General features: G+C 42.1%; 1 protein-coding gene across 3 annotated transcripts in view; it reads right to left on the bottom strand.

The window, feature by feature from the left end:
* Nucleotides 1-25,445, bottom strand: part of GMDS (GDP-mannose 4,6-dehydratase) — a 698,155-nt gene that overhangs the window by 524,742 nt on the left and 147,968 nt on the right. For all 3 annotated transcript variants that reach the window (XM_083188030.1, XM_083188033.1, XM_083188031.1), the window contains exons 4-5: nt 1,981-2,068; nt 29-138 (exon numbers count right to left, since the gene is read on the bottom strand). In XM_083188030.1, coding sequence (XP_083044156.1) covers nt 29-138; nt 1,981-2,068 — 198 coding nt within the window. The remainder of the gene's footprint in view (nt 1-28; nt 139-1,980; nt 2,069-25,445) is intronic.

The raw sequence follows: 25,445 nt of genomic DNA on the forward strand, positions 1-25,445 counted from the left end.
CTTTAAGTCAAACCAAAAAAAGACTTACTTTTACGTGACTCTGCGCTCCCAAGTTGTAGATTTCACTAGGTTTAACTGAATTAATAATTTTCACTAGACAGGTGCTGTCCGTGAGATCTCCATAGTGTAGCTTCATGTCTTTGAAAGAGAAAAAGCAATAATTTGTTAATTATGAGCAGAAAGTAATAGGTTTAATTTACATGAACATTATCATATAGGACCTTGGAAGCGGTTGAGTAAAAGATGGTTATTAGTCTTATACGGATTGCCTGATCAAAATGGTTCTTTTCTGCATTTGCCATCGATTAGTACATTTGGGATGCAGTTATAATCCCGGCGGTCGTGATCCCGGCGTTCAGAATCCCGACGCCGGAATCCCGACCGCCGAAATGCCGACACTTTCTCCCTCCTGGGGTGTCCACGACACCCCTGGAGGGAGAATAAATTAGTGTGCCGAGCGTAGCGATCCACGTCCCCCCCTTGTCGGCATTTCGGCTGTCGGGATTCCGGCGTCGGGATTCTGAACGCCGGGATCCCGACCGCCGGGATTCAATACTGAATCCGTACATTTGGGTATAAGCTGTAATGTAAATACATAGGAGATTTTATCATTATAACAGGTTGAGTATCCCTTATCCATAAGTTTCCAGAAAGCAAATTGTTTTTTTTGCTAAAATCCTATTGGGTACATCTGTAACTGGCACTACTGAGGAAATTATATGTAATTGGCACTAAATATGTGCAAGAAAATAAATTGCTTATCATTCATATTCAATGCCTGAGATAGTACACAAACTTTGTTTTTGTTTTGAAACCTTGCTTCATGCACAAATATAATATATTTGTGTGTATTTCATGGGTTTGATGTGTACATACAACATACATGCAAGATACCTCATTGAAATATAAAAATATTCTGAAATATGGAATGATCAGTTATCCAAAATTCTTCTGGTCCCGACCATTTTGGATAAGGGATACTCCACCTGTAATAATAGACTTTGGATAGAAATCAAGTGGAAGGACACCTTGGCTCGATATTGCTAAAATGCTGAGAAGCAACAGGTTTACTTCCATTCTCAGAATGTTTGCCATTATGATTAGGTTTCAGGATGAGTGGGTTAGGCATTAGGGAGGATTGGGTTAGACACTAAGTGGTTGGTTAAGCATTAGGGTTGGAGATCCGCTGGTCCGTGAGAGGTGTGCGATGGTACTGCTTACACGTGACTGCCAGCACCTGGGAGAAGACACTAATAGAGAAGCTGCTGCGACCCGGAGAAGGTAAATCCCTAGTAGACCACCAGTAGTGTCCACAAGGGGAATGTTAACATTGTTAATGTTAACATGCTGCAAGATGTTTCGACCATGTTGACATTATGAATGTCTACCTTCTATACTACAGACCAATTTCAGTATTCTTAATATAGCAGGCAACATAGGAGATGTGCTATAACAACATTACAATAAAAGTCTCACTCCATGCCAGGTGTCTTAACCTTTTTCTTTGTATCAGGTGGCCAGTTATTGCAAGAAAAAGAAATAATGTGATTAAATATTGACTACAGTATGACATACAAATGTAACCAGGCTCATTGTTGCTGCATTATGGTGCTAGTGCCCATTGGGCACAGCAAGTCACACCCACAACTCAAAACGATGTGCCGGGCGGCTGGCTAATGCATTTTCAATAAGTCTTCAATGCACGAGCACATAGGCGGTTTACGAGCCTTTCGACACTCATGTCACGTCTGTAAAATGTTGGGCGATCAAGGAGGCTGGCTACATTTGTATGCAACATTATATTGGCCTTACAGAGGTTAGCTTTAGGGAACACAGGCTAGATGAAAAAAAATAAAAAAAAAGGTTACCACTGTGCATCCTCTGCTTAGAAAAATAAAATATAGGCAAATACAAAAAAAAAAAAAGTTTATGAACATTTAAGGATTATCCAAGAGTAATGTAACGCAAGAATAGTCTTACTTCCTTCTATATGAGCTTGTGGATTCTTGTATAGATGCTCAATCCTCCCAGTGTTGAAAGAGCTTGATCGACGTACAATGCCATGCACCTGTGAATGACAAACCACAGTTCATCCCTAATGACTGACAAGTCTACGTAGGCACAGAAAATCAGCTAGTCTTACTGGAATGTACAGAAAATCACCCTTCAGATTCAAAAGTTGTTCAATCAGTTAATATATAATCAGAAAAGAAAGGAACTGATAAATTTGTAACGAACTCCACGTTGTAGGATTACTACAATATCCTTATAGAGGTGCCTTGAGCTGTCTAATAGTAAAAACTTAACAAGTGGAGATCCCCATCTTTCACTACTGGCTCAAATAAAGATACTTCTAAAAACACAAGAGGAGAGGTCTCTAACATTAGCAACATTAAGGTTTATTTTAGCTATACTATAGTGCTAGCATTAGTAAATGATAAACAATGTTTTTCTATAGTTTATTTTCATTATAATTTTATATTGATTCATGGTTCGTATCCAGTACAAAAGCTGGTAAGTAGGGACCTTTATTATATATTTCAGACAGACAGACCCAGTAAGCCAAAAAGCAGAAGATTGCTGCTGCAAAACATCACAAAACAAAGGTTGCCCTGTGTCAGCTTTGGAAAGAACGTAGAAACCAAGGTTTTTGTTTTACCAGAAAAAAAAGGAAAAAAAAAGGAAAAAGAAAAAAAAAAAGTTTATACAGTTGGCTCCCAATGTTTTTCTATGTATATATGAGTATTGTGAAAGCCGTCTACATGAGTGTAGGAGAGGCAATAAAGAAAAACGTAGCAGTCAAATGTCTTATTTCCCCTACAAAAGCCACGATTAAGTGTTCTCATCTTCTCATGACTGTTTTGTGTTAGACATTCGGCAATCATGTCCTGAACAGCCCATGGGCTAACGCTGTGTATCATCCCCCTGCAATGTGATGAAAGCCTTCAGCTGGAGTTGACAGCAGGAATAACTACTCTGCCAGTAGGCTGGCACAGTAACAGATCATGCTCACAAAGCAAATCATCAGAGACCCTCTGCATAGAGTGGTAACAAACGCATTCTTTCCCTCCAGTTCTGTTCTCTCCCTTTTGAAGGAATGTACATAGAGAAAGAAAAACTTGTCAACTGCTTAATCTGTGACAACAAGTATTAATGTAAGAACTGATGAAAGCAGAATTTGTCTGCTGCTAATACAGGTGTAAAGTAAACATTATGACAAGCCAAAATGTGTGCAAACTGGATAATCTGGTTAAGAATGTGAGAATCTTAACACATAGACCGATATTTTACCCTTTCAAGGCTAAACAAAATTAAATTTTGTCAATCCTTACTTCTAATTATTCGCAGTGGATTGACTTTTGCTTGGTAAAATTAGCAAGTAATCAAATATAATTTACTTTGCCAGTAACTGAAAATACTATTTGGCAGTTACTAAACCTTGTGTGTTGCCATCTAGAATCAACCTCATAACACAGTTGTATTTTCATCAATTAATAACACATTTAGAAATTCTGACTCTATTTGCATAGTTAGTACATAGCAAAATAAATCTAAATTAATATATCTAAAGGATAAAAAAAAACATCTCCCTGCGTTCTGTGGGATTCTCCCCTTGTGTTTTGGTGCAGGCACACATTTCAGAACTTGTTTACATCATACAAAGATCAACGTCAATCACTATGCAGCTGTAATGTGAAGATGAACACCATCTTGTATTATGTACAATACTGGCAGAAATCTAAGCACAGCTGAAAAAAATAATAATCCTTAAGCATGTTTATTCTCATAGGAAACATTCAGACTCTTGCTAGCAAAGAGAAGAAGAAATGGAACCCGTAAGCAGCTGATGGTAATCCATGTCACCTAATATCTCCCTACACGCAGATAAATTTTGCTTTACCATGTAGGTGGCTTTATAGAACTAACACCCTGTCTCCAGTGGTGTACACACCTCTATATAATATTGTATACAATGCAGAGAAGAATAAACTGTAATGTCTTGCAGATTGCTAGATAGTGGGACAGCATGAGTTAATCAATGATTCTGGTCACACAAAGTGCGAGAAGCAATGAAAGTGAATGTAATATGTAGGGTGATACTATGTTCTTAAAAAGATTATTAATACAATGAACTACCAAACAAATTCCATACCAGGATCTCTAACACTGGTCAGTGAATAACTATTATATCTTTTTTATTTTAAGTGTTCCCCCTACTCTAGTGTTTTAAAAAGGTATAATTAAGTATCCGCAATAAATTACCAGGGCTAATGGATCACCCAGGCTCTGGCTCTCCCATTATCACATATTAGTTGCACAATCCCCGATAACCAGCTGTAGGAGACCAGATTTTCTGCTATAACAAATGGGACTGAAAACTTATCACAAATGTGTTACTGCCCGAAAAAGAGTTTTGCCAAATAGACTATAATTTGATAGGCCTATAAAATCACCATCAGTCAAACATCTTGTTAAAATACCAATTTGACTTGTTGGAAATTCCCACTGGCAAAAGGATACCCTTTAAAGAGCCATATGACTCAGAATGCTAGGTACAACTCAAGCTCTCCACCATGAGTATCAATTTCTGTACTTTCGTCACATTTTGCAAAATGATGTGTGATAATCGCACTGTAACATGTACAAAATGGTTTCTATACTAGGCACGCTAAAACAATAAAAGTACTTACAGTAAGTTGCATATTTAACATACTTACTGTGTACAGTCTATTTTGCACTCAGATTAGCTGCTTAGTCGCCAACAGAAGTACTATAAACTCGAGTATAAGCCTACTTTTTCAGAACATTTTTTATGCTGAAAAAGCCCCCCCTCGGCTTATACTCGAGTGAGGGTCCCACTTGAGTCAATAAGTTTTCCCAGTTTTTTGTTGTAAAATGAGGTGCCTCAGCTTATATTCGGGTCGACTTATACGGTATTTAAAAATGTTAGATCCTATATTCAGTGTACTCTTGCTAGGGGTTAGAGTGGTAGGAGGGGGATTGTGTGGAACATAGTCCCATCAACTGTAATAGTAGGTGAGCTAGTTCCACCTCCACTACAGTCCTGCACAGTAATTCTAACAGAAAAGCCCACAACACCATCCATGTCAATAGATGAGGCAGGTGGTGCTACTGTCACTGACTAGCTGCAGCCACCTCCCCCTTCCTCAAGTCATAGCAGCTGCATGTTATGCAGTGTCTGTCAAACAGCATTCGTACCCTCCTCAGACCCCCATCAGCTTCATATTCTCCAAGGGCCATCGCCACTGCTGATGTGCAGAAGAAACAATAATACCCCTTTCAGATTGCACCGAATTACTCAGTTCATGCCAGTTTGTTGCCGGTTCGACCCGATAACAGGTGCGATCTGAAATGACTTACCGGAACCAGCAAACTTGCAGCAACCTGGCATTATAAACCTGTAAAAAAAAAAAAACAGGGTTCTTGCAGATTCTTTGCCGGTTCCAGTTAACACTTATGGCAAGGCAGTGCTTGGAGCTGACACTGCTCCAAGCATTGCCTTTTCCATCAAAGTGCTGCGTCCTCCTCCGCCCCCGATTACGCTCTGCCCCGCCACCGCATAAAGTCAGCGAACCAGTAATATTGCCGGGTTGCTGAGCAAAATGCAGTGTCGCTTCGGGACTGAATTGTTTCAAAGTCCCGGTGCGACCCTGCATTTTGCAATCTGAAATCAGTATAAGAAGCAGGCTCTGTGCATGCAAGAAAAGATGAGAAGGGGCTAAAAGAACATAGAAAGTTGGGGAAACTGCTGGAGGGACCCACAGCATGGAGCTGTTGGAGTGGCAGAAATGTGTATAAGGGCACTATTGTGGCAAATGTGCATAAGTGTCATTTCACCTCCTTTCATACTAAGCGGCCCTTCTAATCATGTCGGGTTTCTTTTTTGCAACTTTTTTCTGTCTTATTTGCCAAATGGAGTGAATAGGATGCACAATCAGCTTTTGCTGATTAAAATAGGGGGAAAAGGATCAATTCAATTGTTACTCCATTTGGACAGCTGTTTGCCGTGGGAAGAGACATTTCTACTGGCAGAAATATGTGGTTTGGGCACCCCAACCATTTATTTAGACGGTTTTAGCCACACTTGAACAAAGCAACAAGTAAATTGCTAGATTGCGTGCCTTTTCATATAGACTCAACACCATGGGGCACACAAACAACAGAATAGTTCATTTGTGTGTGATATTAAAGAAAATGGAATCAACTTGTGTTGAGGAACACATTGCTCTGAGCAACAGTAGCTACATGAATGTGAATGGATGCACACAACTCTAAAACCTGGCAATATACACAATAATTCAGTGTTATGTATTACAGAAAAAAAAAAAGACAAGGAGACAAAACAGAAACAAAGTTAAGGATCACCATATATTTAACAAAGTTAAAAAAAGCTACCATATTTTTGACAGTATACACCAACTTTTGCTCAGAACACTTAATTTATCTTTAAAGAACAGATTAGTGTCCCCCATCCTTACTATAAATCCAGAAGGAATTCTTCAATTGTCCAAGAGACCTATCCATCAGCTTGCACAACTTATCTTGTTTTCAACCTCAAATGAGCAGTCATCATTGCCAAATGTAGTCATTCTGTTACTTTTCCAGCCACTTAGACTCCTAATATCTGATCTTAAACAGAAGCTTGGGAGCTGGTGGGTAACAGAGTTAACAGCTCTGTATTACCATATGTATGCTAGAAAAAAAACCCTGTTCTATAGCACAAATAATTTATATTTTCCCATACAGACCAATGTTTTAGCTCTCTAATGAACGTTCAGATTTAGAGTAGTAAGCATATTTCTACAAAGTTAATGTTTTATAGAACAGAGTTAATGACTAGAAAGTGAACAATGTTTGATGATTTCTAAAAACACAATTACTACAAAAATTTGCAAACAAATTTAAAAAAGTGAACACGTGATTTCAAAAGAATGTAATGTGCCAATGTAAGTGTTAACTTATAGCAGACCGCAAGTTCTGTGTAATTAAAGGTTGCTGTCAAGCAGAGCTGGTCCATCACATGCACTGCATCAGCAAACAGTCCCCACAGTACGAAGACCTTGCTGTAGGGTAGGGCTGATCTGTACTGTCCGACTGTATGCCGATTCAGCTACAGCAAAAATTGTGCACAACAAGGTCTTTGCACCACCAGGACTGTTTGCACAATCAGTGCATGGGATGGACCAAATTTCAAGGGGAAAAGGGAAGTGGGATGTATCCACACTGGCGGGTGCTATAGCACCAGTTGGCCCCAAGTGAGACGATCTTATCTATAAGGCTCAGAGGGGGTGCAGCCAAAGACAATTAGTGTTACAGTAGAGAAAAGGGGATAAGGGAAGAATGTATTTTTTGTTGTGCGCCAACAAAAAAGACATTCTTCACTGTCCCCTTTTCTCTCATGGGATCGACCAGCATACAGTCCTGGCAGTGCAAAGACCTTGTTGTACACTAGGATTGCTTTAGCTGCACCGGCATGCAGTTGCACAGTACAGACCAGCCCTACAGCAAGATCTTCATACTGCCAGGGCTGTTTTCTGTTGCAGTAACAATGTATGCGACTGACCAGATTTGCTTGAACCCAACCATCTAATAGAAAGCAGCACCTGCAGTCTGCCATGAGTAAAAAGTTAACACGCTCAGGTTACCGAACATTAAATGAAGTGTATTTGCCTTTCACGGCTGAAGTACTACAGTATATGGTGAACATTTGGGATAATTTTCATATAGAATTGTGCGAGACCTTGCTTATAAGGTAAGATCACTGAATCTGTGGCTAAGAGTCATATAGAGGATTGGATCCAGTATATAGCTGCTTAAACAAATAGTGACCTCACATGGGCCCTTATTCTAGTTAACTCGGTCGGATGCGTATTTCGGACGGCCACCGAGTGTTCTTAGCCCCGCCTACCGTACGGATCGCACAGATGCCGAGCGAATGGACCGAGAGTGGATGTTTCATGCGAACACCTCCCACATCTGTGGGAACCTCCCCCACTCTCTGATGGTCACGGACCATCGAATGATGGACTGAGTGGTCAGGCAGGCCCGAGTGCTCCAGAACACTCGGACATGTTTCCGTGTGAAAGCCGGATATGGGCGGCAAGCAAACATCCGGCTATGTCAGCTGTCCCCCCCCCCCCCCCCACATGTGCATCACAGCTGCATTACCATAGTACGCCCAGCAGTTTCATGGGAACGACCATGATTCACGGTGCATATGCATACGGTAATGAGCCCAAATAGCCCTTCACACCACTCTCCACCCCCTGCTCGGATGGGTCCGTACGATCCTTTTCTGCACGGAATTCATGCCGTGTTCGGACGTGCGAGGCCTTTGCACATACGCAAAAACAATACATCGTCCGTCCGACTGAACACGTAGCTGTCTGACTCGATCAGAATAAGGGCCATGGTGAGATGTTTGCTAGGTTCAATTTGAGCAATATGCCAGGTGTGCTATGTGATTTGTACAGCACACACAATGCAATTTGAACACCCAAATTTTGTCTACACTACAATAATAATGCATGTGATTTAGTTAAAAAATACCTGCATGCACATGCAATTTTACCTTGTGATATTGAGTACATGGGAGTGCCCATTGCAAAGGCAAAGAAACATGTTGCAATTGGAACTAGACGCAATGCGATTTCAACTAAAAAGTTAAAATCGCATTGTGTGTGGGTACCATAAGATTCGCTTTGAAGACCAATTAAAAAAAAAATTGCATACTTAACACTACTTACTGCAAATTGTTTTCAGAAAAAAGCAATACTAATACTGCAAAAGGCTGTTGCTTCAAATGAGCCATATTTCCCCATACTCTTGAAACTTCAAGGGCTCCGTAGAACACTGCATGAAAGGTTCATGATTTCCAGCGACTCTGCGTATAGCTCACTTCAGTTATACTGTATATGCACCCTCATGCAGTGCTTTATAACGATCCTACACTTCTCTCAGAAGTTTATTGAGACACACGTAGGAGTAATTAATTATGTACATAGGGGTAGATGTATTCTACCCGCATAGACCGCACAGGTATAGTGCATCCTCTTTTGGCTCTTTTCCGAGATGAAACAGGAAGTCAAAGTGGGGGATTGAAAAGCCCCCCCAACGATCCATGCTATAATCAACAATGCAGTGGGCATGCTTGAGATCACGCTAGCATTGCAAGGTCTCGTACAGCCACAGCCACAGCCAGCCAATGGCACTGCTGTACCTGCTGGGGTAATGGGGCAGCAACAATTGCAGCTGTTTAAATTTACAGCTGCACTTGTCAAAATGGTCACTGCCACTGGATGTTCATACTGTATGTTGCCTGGCATATCAGTGTGCAATCTTAAAAACAGAAAAGTTTTATTGTTCCTCAGTGAGAAAAACAAAATAGCAATCTAGCAAATATGATACCTTTTAATGGCTAACAAAAATAAATGTTGTTAAAATGCAAGCTTTCGAGACTTCTTAGGTCTCTTCCTCAGGCATGGTATAACAAGGTGTGTGAAGAACCACATATATATACACAGCAGAGTAGGAACAAGATGTGATAGATGGACATTCTTAAGATCAAAACAAAACAAAATAACAGAATGAGCTTGTAAATTGAGTCCTTAATTGGTTTGTAGATAAGTAGTGTGAAAGTTTTATTGTCTCTAAGTTGATGACAGACCAGAGTTAGAGCTCCGATGCCCTCACTCTCTCTGGGCCAGATTCCTCAGATGTTGTAGTGGGCCATAAATCCCTCGGATAGATTCAGTCCTGTGTTAAGGGTGTCAAACGTTGTCATTAATTTGTATTCCCAGACCCTCCTGTCTCTTTGTGATTTGAAATTTCCTTTTAGTATAATCACTTTCATATGATCCTGATTGTGTCCTGGGCTGCAGAAATGTTTGGCCACAGGAAAGGGTGTCTTTTTTTCCTTTATTGTGTGGCGATGGGACCTCATCCTTGCCTTAAGTTTTTGTCCTGTTTCTCCAACATACAGACCCCCAATAGGACATTTGGTGCACAGAATCAGGTACACTACATTGGTAGTAGAACATGTGAATGTCCCTGGGATCTTATAGTCCTGTTGTGTGTTGGGGATCCATACACTGTCTGTAGTGAGGATATGGGCACAGGTTTTGCAGCTCCTTACATTGCAGGGATAGGTTCCTCTTTGTGTAGTGGATGGCAGTGAACTTCGGATTATAATATTTTTCAGGTTTGCAGGTTGTCGGTAACATAGTAGTGGAGGGTCTGGGAATATTGTTTTCAGGCGGTCATCTTTGTGTATGATGTGATGTAGTTTTTTTGCAGTTTTTCTTAGCACCTCAAGCTGTGGGTTGTAGGTGACTACCAGGGGTACACGGTTGTTTCTTTCTCTTTCTTTATATTGGAGAAGTTGATTTCTGGGTATCCTGATGGCTCTGATAATCTGATCGTTGATTGATGTGGGATGATATCCCTGATTTAAAAAGGTCCCTTTAAGTTGTTTTAAGTGGACATCTCTATCTGCTGGGCTGGAGCAGATGCGATGATATCTGATGGCCTGGCTGTAGACAATGGATTTTTTGATGTGTTTCGGGTGGAAGCTGTCCCATCTGAGGTATGAAGGCCGATCCACGGGTTTTCGGTATAGGGTTGTCTGTATTGCGTTGTTTTGAATTGTTATAGTGGTGTCAAGGAAGTTTATCTCGGTATATGAGTAATTCATTGTCAGGTTTATTGTTGGATGAAATCTGTTAAATTTTTCATGGAAATGTATGAGTTCTTGTTCAGAATCAGTCCAGATGATCAGGATATCATCGATGTAACGGAAGTAAGCCAAGGGTTTGATTGAGCAGGATGCCAAGAAGTCACTCTCGAGTTTTGCCATGAACAGATTGGCGTATTGCGGTGCCATTTTACTGCCCATGGCGGTCCCGGTGCGCTGTAGAAATATTTCTTTGCCAAAGGAAAAATAATTGTGTGTAAGGATGAATTTTGTAAGCTGTGTTGCAGGACCAGGAGCAATCCCATTGGACTCAAGCTATATCTGGCATGCTGTCAGTCCATCTTCATGGGGGATATTGGAATATAGGGATTCCACATCCATGGTGGCAAGGATGGCTCCATTAGGGAGGGGACCTAGGGTTGATAATTTATTCAGTAGGTCCGTGGTATCTTGGAGAAAGCTGGTTGTATGTCTCACCAGTGGTTTCAGGACACCCTCTACCCATCCTGAGATTTTTTCAGTGAGGGTTCCCACGCATGAGATGATTGGCCTCCCTGGGTTGCCGGGCTTATGTATTTTGGGAAGCATGTAGAATATTCCAATTCTGGGACTGTCGGGTATCAAGTCCAAAAGTTCTGTAGACTCTGCTGACAGCCCCCTGACAAGCCTTCTCAACTCCCTTAAATATTTTTGAGTTGGATCTTTGTCTAGTTTGGTATAGTATTGGATATCCATCAGCTGTCTATTTGCTTCCTTAGTATAGTCCGATGTGTCCATGATGACTATGGCCCCACCTTTGTCTGCAGGCTTGATGGTGATTTTCTTGTTGTTTCTTAAGGTGTGAATAGCTCTTCTTTCTTGCACACTGATGTTAAAGTATTCCTTTTTATGTTTTTCCAATATTGTTGACTGGACCACATTTCTAAAAGAGTCAATATATAGGTCCAAAATGGTACTGCGGCCAGGTGGTGGTGTCCAGACAGAACTCTTCTTGTGGACTGGTCTAATTTGTGTTTGGCTATTTGTAGGTTCTGTCTCCTCTCTGTCATGGAAGAACTCCTTCAGTCTTAGTTTCCTAAAATATTCTTCCATGTCACTACATAGTTCTGTTTTGTCGAGAGGCTTGGTCGGACAAAATGTAAGTCCTCTAGATAGCACACTGACTTCTACTTTAGTGGGTTTGTGAGATGACAAATTAATCACACAGTTAAATTTACCTGTGTCTTGCTGGGAGTTCTGTTCTATCCCTCCAGACTTGGGGTGGACTTTCTGTGTGCTTGAATAAAGTCCTGCTTTTATGCGAAGTCTGTGAAGTTTCTTTTTCTTGTTATTGATTAGACATAGCTGTAGTGTTTTATAATATTGTTGTAGTATCTGTATTGAGTCCTTTGTGAGGGAGCGCTTTAAAATTTGTATTTCCATTTGGACATTTCTCTTGGTGCTGTAGAAGACATGAATAAGGTGGTTTCGCAGTCTCTCAGAAGTCCTGTAGCAGAGATGATGTGCATATTGAGTTTTGTAGGTGTGCAGAATGGGGTTCTTAAGGCAAAGTCCTTTGGGGATTAAGTGTTCCTTCTTGCATCTGGTTAGAAAAAATAAGTTGCTGTCCAGTTGAGCCAGTTTCTTCAATAAACCTTTTAGTTCCATGTGTGTGCGGTACATTCTGGAGCACCGAGAAGTGTCACATTATTACAAGTTGCAGTAATATTATTTAAAAATTTATATTTATACATTTTCTAATCTCCATAATGTACTGGTAAAGACTTCCTGCAATTACAGGAAAGTGACATCTCAGTGGTTTGTGTAACTCTGAAATTGCTTTCTTGGTACAGTACAAGTCTCGGCTGCTTATGTGGTGACCATATGCATTAGTAGAATAACCTTTTTTTCACTCAGTTCTAGTTTTGTATGTTCATAGAAAATGTTCTGCACTCATTGTTATTTAGTTAGATATATAAAAAGATTGATGCATTTGTTTTAGATCTATTGTCCAGTCTATTTTTCATCACAATCGGATCAAGTGCAGTGTGACCATATTCATCACTTTTTGGAACTGTAATTACATTTCCATCTAGAGCAATGAGCTTAATATGCACTAACACTAGTTATATTTAGTTTACTTTTCCAAGACTCTTGTATGCCACCATTCGCCCTTTAATATACCATCAGACCCCTATGCTGTATATTGGTACTTGTTTAGCTTCACAGCAGCAGATATATAGACGCAGCAGTAACTATGCTGGGACCATATTTCCCCATGCACATGATCGCAGCTGTAAATACAAAAACATCCATAACACACGCGTTTGTCACAATTTCTTGTTACCCCCTGAAATGGATCATTCATTTCAACCAGCCAGCATAGAAATTCGCACAGCAAAAAGAATCATGCCAAGTACATTGGTACATGCGCAGTGTGACCACAATGCATGCAAAGCCTACCAATAATTGCGCAGTTGTGCGAATATCTGAATTGAGTACAAATCTGAATATGCTTATAAATGAGTTTATGAATGAGCTTTGGGTGCCTGCTGGTTCACGGGTTGTCTTTCCTTGGACCACATTTGGAAGGAATGGGATCATTTGGCCTACAGCAAGTTGGTCGACAAGCATTAGGTCGACATTGGGATAGGTCGACACGGGTCAAGGTCGACACAAGCATTAGGTCGACAGTCAAAAGGTCGAATGTTAACACATTCGACATGGACAGTGCACCGCGTCCCGTCGCATGGCTCTCTGCGCTTGCCGTGCTTCCCACAACGCCCTAGTGGATGGTAGGGCATGAAATACCGCCTGTCGGCACATGTCAGCTCAAGAAACCCCATGTCTACCTATTGACTATCGACCTAGACCATGTCGACCTAATGCTTGTCGACCAAATGACAGTATCCCGTATTACCACTGCATACCAGACTACATAGTAGATCAGCCATGTTGAGGATGTGCAACCCAGACGTCCAAGTATCACAATTTGCCCATCAAACTCGTTCAGATCCTTAAAACTTGATAATTTTTTCCTGCATCTAACACATAACCATCAAGAACTGACTGTTCACTTGCTGCCTAATCTTCCCCAATCCCTTTACAGGTACTATTTTAACCATATAATTGATTTTAATGTTATGGCTGAAATAACATACATACATACATACATACATACATACATACATACATACATACATACATACATACATAGACTAATAACATTGTTAATACAGTAATGTAGAGTTGGTCGCCCTTTTGAAGCTACAACAGCTTTTACTTTTTTTGGAAGGCTTTTCACAGGCTTCATAAGTGTTTCTATGGGAATTTGTGCCCATTCATTCAATAAAGCATTTATGAGGCCAGGTACTGATGTGGAAGGAGCCTGGCTACCATTGTCCATTCCAGTTCACCCCACAAGTGCTTGATGGAGTTGAGATCAGAGCTCTGGTGTGGAAGAACTTGCTTGGCCTGCACAAACTCAAACCATGTCTTTACAGTCCTTACTTTGTGCACTGCAGAAAAGAAAAAGGGAGGAGTGTAATCCGGGATAGAAAAGGGACTTAACAGACTGCAGCCACAAAGTCAAAAGTAAAAAATGGTTCAAAATGTCTTGGTATGTTGAAGCATCAAGATTGAAGCTTCACTAGAGATAAGAAGTCCAGCCCAAACCTTGAAAAAAAAATGCTATACCATTATCCCTCTCCACGAAACGTCATAGTTTGCATAATTTAGTCAGACCGTAACATTTTCCGCATCCACCTAACCCAGGACTAGCCCATCTGACTGAGCCAAATAAAGAAAACACGATTAGTCTCTTTACAGAACATGTTTCCACTGTTCCACAATCCAGTTGATTAAAAGTCGACCGGATCATTAGGTCAACACAAGCATAAGGTCGAGATGGGGGAAGGTCTACAGTCAAAAGGTCGACGTAGGGTGTTTATCTTTTTTTTTGTCCCAAATATCGACATGGACACCATAACCTAGAACCAAGTACGCTCGCTATGCTTTGAGCATGGTGCCTTGCTTCGAGTTTGGCACACTAATTTTATTTTCTTGGGAGAGAACGGTTGAAGCAGTACACTACAGCTGGAGCCTGTTCCTGGCATGCAAGCCACGCCGGCAATTATGGCATGCATGCAACAGAGATGCACGCGCACCCCATTCACGGCAATGGACACGTGAGCATCCAAGACGCTGGCGTGCTAGCTGCCAAATCGGAGCATCTGGGGCGTCAGCAGCAACAATGAGGCTGGCTACATCTGTACTTTGTGTCTTTTTGTTGTGCTTAATCTTTCCATGATGTATGGCCTGTGACACTGCCTCACCTTTGTAGCAGGGTTGGTTATTCTTCACCCATTATAAGCCTACTACACAGCTTTTTCAGAATCAATTAATGACGGTTTCAGCCTACGTATGAAAATTATGACCATCACCACCTGTTTAGTATGATTGGTTAACTTCACTAATCCCCAAAAGCCATAAAACTTTTTGGGGTATGGATCATAGGGTCTACAATAGTAAGGTCGACAGTCAATAAGTCAACAGACCATAGGTAGACACATGAAAAGGGTCAATATACCTTAGGTTGACATGGTCAAAAGGTCAACACAAGTATTTGGTAAACACAGAAAAGGTCGTCAAGAGTTTTTCACTTTTTTGGGATGTTCAAGTCCAGGTGGACACTGTAAACTATGTATGTATGTATGTATGTATGTATGTATGTATGTATGTATGCATGGGCAGTACGGATGGTGTAGTGGTTAGCATTACTACCTCACAGCGCTGAGGTCATGGGTTCGATTCCCGGCATGGCTCTAACTGTGCAGAGTTTGTATATTCTCCCCGTACTTGCGTGGGTTTCCTCCGGGTACTCCGGTTTCCTCCCACAATTCAAAAATATACTGGTAGGCTAATTGGCTCTCAACAAATTAACCCTAGAATGTCTGTGTTTGCGTGTATATGTGGTAGGGAATATAGATTGTAAGCTCCACTGGGGCAGGGACTGATGTGAATGTTAAAATATTCTCTGTAAAGCGCTGCGGAATATGTATGCGCTATATAAAAGAAACGGTTAATAAATAAACAAAAAATAAAAGTGTATAATTTATATATATATATATATATATATATACATATACATACACATATATATATATATATACACATATATATATATATATATATATATATACATACATATACATACACACATATATATGCTCTGGGCTTTTTATCTGATACTCTGTCATAATTATGGTCTTTTAGATCTGACCTGTGTTCCAATGATAATGTACTCCACCCACAATATGCCCCAATACTCCACCTCAGTTAACAGTCAATTCACACATCTTCCTTACCACTAGGCCATTCAGCGAAGCATTTGTATTGTGAGAGGATTACCAAAATGTATTAAGATTGACAGGTGAGATAAAGGGATTACAAAACAAATGTATGGCAACTCTAATAAATGTTGTAGACTGCTTACTAGCCACATCCTAGAAACTGGGAAAAAGTTGTTAAATAGAAGTGTGCAATTACACCTTAATAAAAATAAATAAGGTACTTATTTCCTAGCACGGCGCCCATCGCATACCATACTTAGTGGTATGTGATGCGATATTCATGTTAAATTAACAGGAGTGCTTGTACAATGAAACATCGCATAGCATGCCAGCAAATTGCATGCAATGCGATTTTTTATTGCACAAGCACCCTGATGGGTGCTTACAATGTTAAATGCACCCCCATTGTCAATTCCACCCCCACTATAAATGCCAACCCGAAGCGTAGCGTGCGCAGCGCGCCCGCGAGGGGCGGCGATACGCGTCATCCGACCTTTTCATACCCCCACTATCCACGTCGGCATGGACTTAATTTCAGATAGTGTGGCGAGCGCAGTGAGCCATCGAGCCCGAAGCGCGGCAAGAGCAGCGCGATCCGCGAGGGGACGCGGAATACAAACCCGAAGTGCGGTGAGCGCAGCGAGCCCCATGAGGGGACGCGGAATACATGTAAAGTAATCCGTGTCCGCTCGCCACACTATCTAAAATCAACTCCACGCCGACATGGATAGTGGGGGTATGAAAAGGTTGGAGGACGCATATCGCTGCGCTCGCCATGCTTCGGGTTGGCGTTGATAGTGGGGGTGGCGTGGCCAATGGAGGTGCATTTAACATTGAAAGCACCCATATGGGTGCTTGTACAATAAAAAAATCGAATTGCATCACATGCCGTTATATTGCATACGATGCGATTGTATAAGATGTACTACGATCAAAATCGGGGGCGCCGTGCTAGGATCCAGTACCAAAAATAAAAAAAATGTGTGTTTAATCATGACTCAAAAGGATTCCTTTTATGAAATGGTTGTACGTGAGGTGATGGAAGGTGAAACAGATACAGAATAAGAGGAAAAAATAGTCCTGCTCTTTAAACAGATCTGTATAAAATGTCATCTGTAATGAAAATTGAAGTCAGATCCTGTGAGTTTTGTAGTAATTCTGAATTTAAAAAATAAAGAAAATTCTGCCACTCATGTGAATGGAGACCAGCGTGCATTTGCCTCACATTCACTTCACTAAAAAAAAAAAAAAGTACATTATGGAAACTGGTTTTCGCAATAATTTGGATAAGGGTAACTCAACCATAATACACCAACACCCCCTCATGCCAGCCTTCTCGACCCCTAATATGCCAGCCTGACCCACCCTCCACATACCAACCCCCCCTTCATGCCAGCCTGCTCTACCCCCTAATCTGCCAGACCCCTCCCCCCACCCACCCAATTCCATCAGCATCCCCCCTTCCTCACCCACTCCACTGAGCAGAAGGCTCCTATCCATAGGCTTCAGCCTGTGAGTCTACTCCGTCCTCTCCAGGCTCATGTCACCTCATTCCTCCTCATCTGCATCTCCTCTCATGCCTGTCCGGCCGGTACAAGTGGCTGGACCAGTGTCATCACTGTCCTGTGCCAAGGTTGGCTGGGCATCTGCACTGTGTAGCTTCCTGGGTGTCACATTCCTCCCAGGCTGTCTGTATCGTGGCTGCTGTCGGCTCCTCCACACTGACTGCACAGTGTTACATGTGTACATGGAGCTAATCACAGAGCAGGCCCTGCCCGCCTTAGCGACATACAGGAGCTGGTCACATGCAGCTGCTGCACAGGGGAGGGTGACAATGGGGGCACCTGGAAGAGCTGACAGCCACTGTAAGCATAGAGCTCAGTGGCTGTCACAGCAGTGGTCATGAAGAGTGCAAGCAAAATGGCAGGGCCCATTCATGAGTTTATAAAGACAGGCAGAGTGTGACACCCTGCGAAAAAGAGCTTAGCGGGGACACTAATATTTATATTTCCCTCTATCTCTACCTCGTCTCATAATACAGATGGTGTACTGAAACGTTGCACTGGATTAAACAATACAGTATTTGGTACTTGTGTATTATCACGGCGCTCACTACTCCATTTGCGTAGAGGGCTATTCACGGTAGTGAAATCGCATTGCATCGCATGCCATGCAATATTGTATGGCATGCAATGCGATGCAATTTTCTTATCTCATGTATTCACTGCTCTGTGTCAGTGAATCCATTAAAAAGATAGGATGCGATAAAAAAAATTGCATCGCATCACATTATTGTATGGCATGCGATGCGATGAGATATCGGTTCTGATGGAACCTACAAAAATGCCATTTAATGGTAAAATGCGAGCCCCACGAGGGGCGGCGGTACGCGTCCGACCGACCTTTTCATACCCCCACTATCCACGTCGTTGTGGAGTTGACTTTACATAGTGTGGTGAGCGTAGCGAGCCACCGAGCCCGAAGCGTGGCGAGCCCCGTGAAGGGATGCGTAATACATGTAACATAATACACGTCCCCTTGCGGGGCTCGCTGCGCTCGCCACACTATGTAAAATCAACTCCACGCCGACATGGATAGTGGGGTATGAAAAGTTCGGTCGGACGCGTACTGCTGCGCTAGTCACGCTTTGGGATCACGTCGATACTGAGGGGGGGGCCCTTAATAAATGACATTATATGTCATTTAATGCTATAGTACATTAAATGCCATTATAAGCATCAAAAACGCATCGCATGCCATACCATAACGGCATGCGATGCAATTTCACTACGTTTGCGTACGTAGTAAAATCGGGCGCCTTGCTAATACACAAGTACCCAGTATTTATCCCTGATTTTGGCTGGAGTGCTACACGTCCTTTATCTACCATATATCGATATCATATAAATATAAAATCAAAGAAATTGCACCGTGTACAAAAAGTGCACATCTGTAGAGAATTAATATTAGATCCAATAAGGTGCTCATACACCTGTGGTAGTTTTACCCTGACCCACTGGCACTGCCTTTCGGATGCACCGATCAGTGGGCAGTAATGATTGGGATTCCATTGCATTCCCAGCGAAATGAAGCATGTTAAAAAGTCGCAATTCAGCAATCCCCACCGGAATAGTAAGGATTTTTACACATTTAAAATATCCCTACTCCGCTGATACAACCAGCAAGGGATCGGGGAACACCACTGGCGTATGGGCATCTTTAATTTAGACATCTTTGCTCACATGATCAGTAAGCACGGGTATATGTAATAAAGACAAAGAATTCAAAATAGTGTGTACTGTTTAAAACTACATATAGCAATGTAAAACACTGATAGTCAGGGTACAACCTATTCCCATATAGAGAATCCTTCAAAGCGGGTATCTATAAGTGAAACAGCTTTTTTAAATTCATGCAACATAACACATAGCAGGAAACAAGTGTATTGGTAATTTATTGCAGTGGAGCAGATGGTAGATGTAGTGCAGTGGTATAGTGCAGTGTATAGGGGCTGGTTATGGTGTAGTGCAGTGTATAAGGGATGTAGTGTAATGATGTAGTGCAGCGTACAGTATAGAGGGATGAGGCTGGGTGGCCATGTGATTTTGGGGGGTGCATGCAAAATTTCCACCTTGCCCTGGGTGACAAAAATCCTAGTTATTAAATAGATTTCATGACCTACTGAAAGATCAAGTGCAAGGCAGATCCCCCCCTGCAATTAAGTGAGCAGCAGTAACTTAAAACTACTTTAAGAGCAAGAATAAAATGTAGATATTGTACATAATTTTCATAGCTCCGAAATATTAATTTGAAAATATAAGAAAAGACTAGGAAAGTACTGTAATCTTTTAAATACTTTTGCGTTGCTATCCGAGTGCCCCAGTGTACATTGTCTGATCCTTTTTTATGGCAATTTCCTCCTTTTCCTTTTCTTTGTGAACATAACTAATAACAAGCAGTAAATGTCATTTTCAGCTGTTTTCAACATCAGAGAAAAGTATATAGGTTAAAGGGTAATGGCAAGAAAAAAAATTACAGTTTTTATAAATGGTCGACTTTGCGGCGTCAAAGTAAGCAAGGCTTACGGAAGCAAACGGACAGAAACAATAATTCAAAGAGAAAATGACCAATAGGTTTAACTGTATCACAGAAACTAAGGGCTAACAAAGGAAATAAAACACTTTCTGATGCAAGCTAAACATGCCAGGCCCCACAACATTACACTAGAAGGGAGATTCAATTGGGTGTGAAGTTTAGAGAGGTGAACAAAAACCTTGTGTGCCTTGCCAGGGGGAGAACACTACATGGGGGGGGGGGGGGATGACAGTTTTGAGGAAAAAGACCTGCCCTGGGAAGTGCATATAGAAAAATTTAAAAAAGGCAGTGATTTCTATAGAAATTTCAGTCCACCAACTGCATATCAAAACACCAGGGCAGCAGGAAAAAAATAAAAATAAACAGTTGGACCCCCCTTCCCCTCCTCCCCAAGGTATTGCCTACCTAAGGAAGGCAATTGAGTTTTGGTGTTTGGTGTACTGCGGACTGCAATAAATACAAAAATGTAGTTTTAACTTACAAGCATGGTTGGATTTGTATAGCTAATTTTGCGGGTGGAAGCACGTTTTCTATTCCTGCTAAACATATTTGACCATAGCACCTGTGCCCCTTGAGCTAGTAATAAGATTTTTGTGTATTCATGGCTTTACCACTGTCGAGGTCTAACTGGACAGGTAAAGGCAATGTGAAGTAGAAGCACTTTACCTTTATTGTGCTACAGTATGCTAATATTAGAAATAGACAGAGCCCCAATTATGATGGTTAGGGATCCCTACTCACAGGGGCTATTCTCCCTTGTGGGGGGGTCCACGAATCACATAGAGGGAGAGTAAAGCCTGTGGCGAGCGGCCACCGGGCCCACAAGGTAGCGAACCCGCAAGGGGCTTCTTTGCGCTACCCCCCGTCGGAGCACCAGCAGTCGGGGATCCCCACTGTCGGAGCCCCATACCACAACCATTATGACTGCCTGGAGGCATCACGATTATTGTTACCTAAAGCAAAGAATATTTTCAATGGGAAGAACAATAAAAGGTTTAAATCAAGTTTAAAAACAATCTGCTTTCTAACCTCTTTATTTAGATGCAGCTTTCACACCGCTACGTCAAGTCACACCCAGAGTTTTGCACATGTACTATATATAGCAAGTGCGACCTGGCTAATGTGTGAGTATCGTGCGATGCAATCCCGATGCGATCAGAACGCATCGGAATTGCATCGCACAGCATACATGCGATCTGCATATAACTTTGACTATATAGTGCAGATCTGAACAATATAGTCAATGCAGCCAAGACTTTCGGCTTGCAATACGTGACCGCGCATAGGGATCGCAAGGGTTAAAAACCCATAAGATCCTGATGAGATTTTGACTATATAGTCAACATCTCATGCAGATTGTACCCGTGTGTACACAGTATAAAGCTGGATACACATAGATACAATTGTCGGGCCGTTCTTCCGTTCTGGGTCGGAGGGCGGTTCGATTGTATAGGTGTGTATGGCACCGGACCCAGGGACCTACCGACGGGCTCAAGATAGGTAAGTATCAGTATGTATGGGCTTTGATGTATTCAACATTCAACTTTTATTTGTATTGTGTGTCAGTGTGTGTTTATTTGACTATTTTTTTTTCTGTGGAACTACAAGTGCCAGCGGGCCCTTTAATGCCCCGCATGCTGGGACTTGTGGTTCTCCAAGTCCCAGCATGCGGGGGAGGCTTGCTGGGACTCATAGTTCCACAGTAAAAGACAATAGTTTTTCTTCAATCAGCCCGGTGACCACTGCACAGGGTCACTGGGGACAGCGCCAGGCTTCAGCCTGGTCAGGTAAGTCCTGGAGGGGGGGACCCTCACTTCCCCAGGACCCCTGGCCAGGCTGACCGGTCAGAGGGCTGAATGCTTTGGCCGGGGGGACTTGTATAAAAAGTCTCCCCCCGGCTGTGTCATTACCCTGCTGGCTGACCCCTAGTCATTTTGTCCCCCGTATTTTGGGAACCAGCCCCGGACCTGGAGCCTGGTTTAAAAAAAAAAAAAAAAAAAAAAAAAAATCAGTGAAGCCCTATTTGTCAGGTTTCCTGAATTTTTAATACCAGCCCCGGCTCTTCAGCCTGGTGCTGGTTACAGCTGTGGGGGGACCCCACGTCGCTTCTTTTTTTAATGGGTAAAAGGGTGACTAAAATGTAGCCACATAACCCATCTATATAGAACTTTAGTCACCCTGCCGGGTGACTAAAGTTCTATATAGACGGGTTTGCGTCTAAATTTTAGTCACCCTGCCGGCTGACTAATTTCACATATATAGCGGTTTGCTATAATTATGCCCTAACCCAACCCATTATGATAATTTTGTTCACATATGACGTGTCAATAGCCCAAATGGAGACAGTGTGTACGATGGTACAATCTTTTTCTTGCGACTGTTTGGACGGAAGTACATCAGACGTTGTAAGTGTGTACGTGCGTGAACGGATGTTGTTTGAGGACGGTCCGACGAGTGTACGGTTGGTCGAACGGTCGCAAGAAACAGGGATTGTATATATAGGTGTGCTCAGCTTTAGACCTCTTTCAGACGAATGGCCCAACCTGGTTTTTCTCTAGCTGAGCCAGCATTTGGGGAGGATATCATCTCTAGATGCCAACTCTTCGTATGACTTACACCCATTCACACTGCACACAGAGTTAAACCAGTGTTCAACCCTGCTTGATATGGGTGTTGATATACCAGGTCTCTCAATCTGTCTCATTTCAACTGGGTGTTTTCACACTGCACAATGTCCCAGGTTGCTGCACAATCATAGGCAATAACCCAAGATATTGATGGCATTGTGAAAGGGGTAAAAATGATCCAATCACTAGCACCCACAACAAAATTTAGAACTCTGATCAATTATCCATATAGCAATTGTATGAATACTTTCAAAAATGCATTACTCCCTTAAATACAGGGAGATTCTCTTTTGTGTGCTATTACTCTAATGGTAATTAAAAAATATTTACTTTATTGACGTGGACATGTTGATTACAGTACTAGAATGCAAATGACAGGGTAAGATGCCTTCAAAACTACAGTAATTTCTGTTTCACTGATTGGTCAGCAACCTGATAGTAAAAACTGTCAAGTTCAAGATGAGTAGTGTCGAGTTTGTATTTTTTTTTTAAGTATATTTATGGGGAGGTACAGATGTGTCCTCATGCACTGCTGCTGCAGTTGTACCAAGATGCCTCCCAGCACACCAGGTACTGTGTGATTCTGCTAGCAACAGGCATCTTTTTCACATCCGTTTACCAAACTACAGTAGCATTAGTCACAATGTCATACAACAAGAATGCACCAGGATACAGTGCGATCAAGACTTCAATACAAACAGCTACAGTATTTTGCAGCTTTTTTTCACGCAAAGTTCCCTTGTGCTTTGTGTATAGACTCCGCTCATTTGCATACAGCTGTACAAGTGTTGATAATTAATGAGCAGTGTCTCCTGGTGTGTCTTCGACGCAACATGTGACTAGGGCACATTTTAAGGCTACCAGATATCTAGCACTAACAGAGTTGCACGGGACCTGGCGGCTCACTCATACCAGACATCTATGACATATTGAGGCTAGTTACTATCTGTATATCAATACCAGATGGAGGACTTATGAGTAACATATTTCTTTGATTTGTGTTCTGCTCAGACAACGGCATCAAAGTTCTTAATCCATAGATTTGCAGAAAAAGATTGGTGTTATTGTTTGCTTGGTTTCGGAATTATGTGGAAAATTCCCACTTGTATCACAATTGTGCTCTGTAAAATGTGACCATTGGTGGACTCTTCATGCACAAACTGCTTGGTGGTCTGTAAAGTGTGATAATTGTTTGCAGCCACTCACTAAGCAGCTTTTTTTTTATTTTATTTTATAGGTGATGTAAGTGGGTAAAATAAGACTGGGTGCAGCTCCCCCTACAGCCAGCCAAGCACCCAGCAGTTACACCAGAGCAGCTGGCAGTGCAGGGAAGCACCATCCTGCCTGCTGGCTGGCTGGCAGGCAGGCAGGCAAGAACTGGAGGGAGGGGCATATTGTTGAAAGGTAAAATACTGCAGGTAGGAGTGAAAATGCCAAAAGATTCTATTAAGTAGAAATAAACAGGTAAGAGGAGCAGGATGGACCGGATAGTGATCAGAACTAGAAGGACAGCATCAGCATGGCTATAACTCCAGCACTTAGCATTAGAGGCCCCACCCACTGACTGCAGGTGATAAGGCCATTTTTATCAATGCAGTGTCAGAATAAGCAGGATGAGTCTTTGGAGACAGACAGTAGCATCCAAGAGTACGTTGGAGACCAGTACCAGCATAAGGAATGATAACCTATTAGAGCAGCGGTTCCCAACCTTTTTTCTCTCCCGTACCCCTTGATTGGGCTTTTCATTGATAAGTACCCCCTCCTCTCATGAAATATGGACAGTACTTAGCGGTATGCGGATCCTTATATTAAGGAGGAGCGGAGGAGTAGTATACAGCAAGGAATCGTGCCCTTCTGTGTCTAGACACTGGTTGTGTATTATCTCCAGGATTCCCGCTAACACCGGTAGGATTAATGCCGCTGCTTCCTCCACCTTTGTCAGTGCTGGGCAGATAGCTGCTGATGTCGGAAGGCAGCATGGGAAGCTCCCAGTGGATTGCTGGTCAGACATATGACACAACATGTCTCCATGGCAATGGGTCTTCTTCAGCCATCAAAAGACCTTTTCATCGTCCGCCATTACCAATATTATTTTCAAGTACCCCCAACTGGTCTGCAGAGTACCCCAGGTTGGGAACCACTGTATTAGAGCATTGCTCAAGTTTTGAGAAGTGATCCAGGTTTGCTTTATCCTGCACAATTATGTATGTTACTATTAAGCCGCTCAAAACGAATGCTTCGAAAGCTAGCAGATGTAGTTTCACTTGCTACAAACTTGTTTTTCTGTGACTACGAAACACTGCCATCTGACACATACAGTATATAAAATGATATGTTGCTACTCTCTCCCCGTCATGCTTTGATTTTGACAGGTTTTCGAATGATAAAGTGCAGATCAAATGTGAAATCCAATGGAAAGCAAAGCCCAAATCCAAAGGGGGTGGAATTGGGGAAATCGAAAGCAAATTGAATCGAAAGTAAATATTGATTACATACGGCGGTATTCAATCCCGGGTCAAGACTGTCAGGCCGGCCAGACAGTTGTGACCTGGTCCAGCTCTTGGTTTGCTCGACTGCATCTCTGCAGATGGGATTCAATGTTCTGCCTGTCGTATGCCGAAAAGGGGGCGTGGCCGCTAGATACAGCCGTGGCTCATCAAGACACGGCCGGGAGCGTGA

Source organism: Crinia signifera, chromosome 5 (assembly GCF_055691185.1).
Source record: "Crinia signifera chromosome 5, ASM5569118v1, whole genome shotgun sequence".
Classification (NCBI taxonomy): Eukaryota; Metazoa; Chordata; class Amphibia; order Anura; family Myobatrachidae; genus Crinia; species Crinia signifera.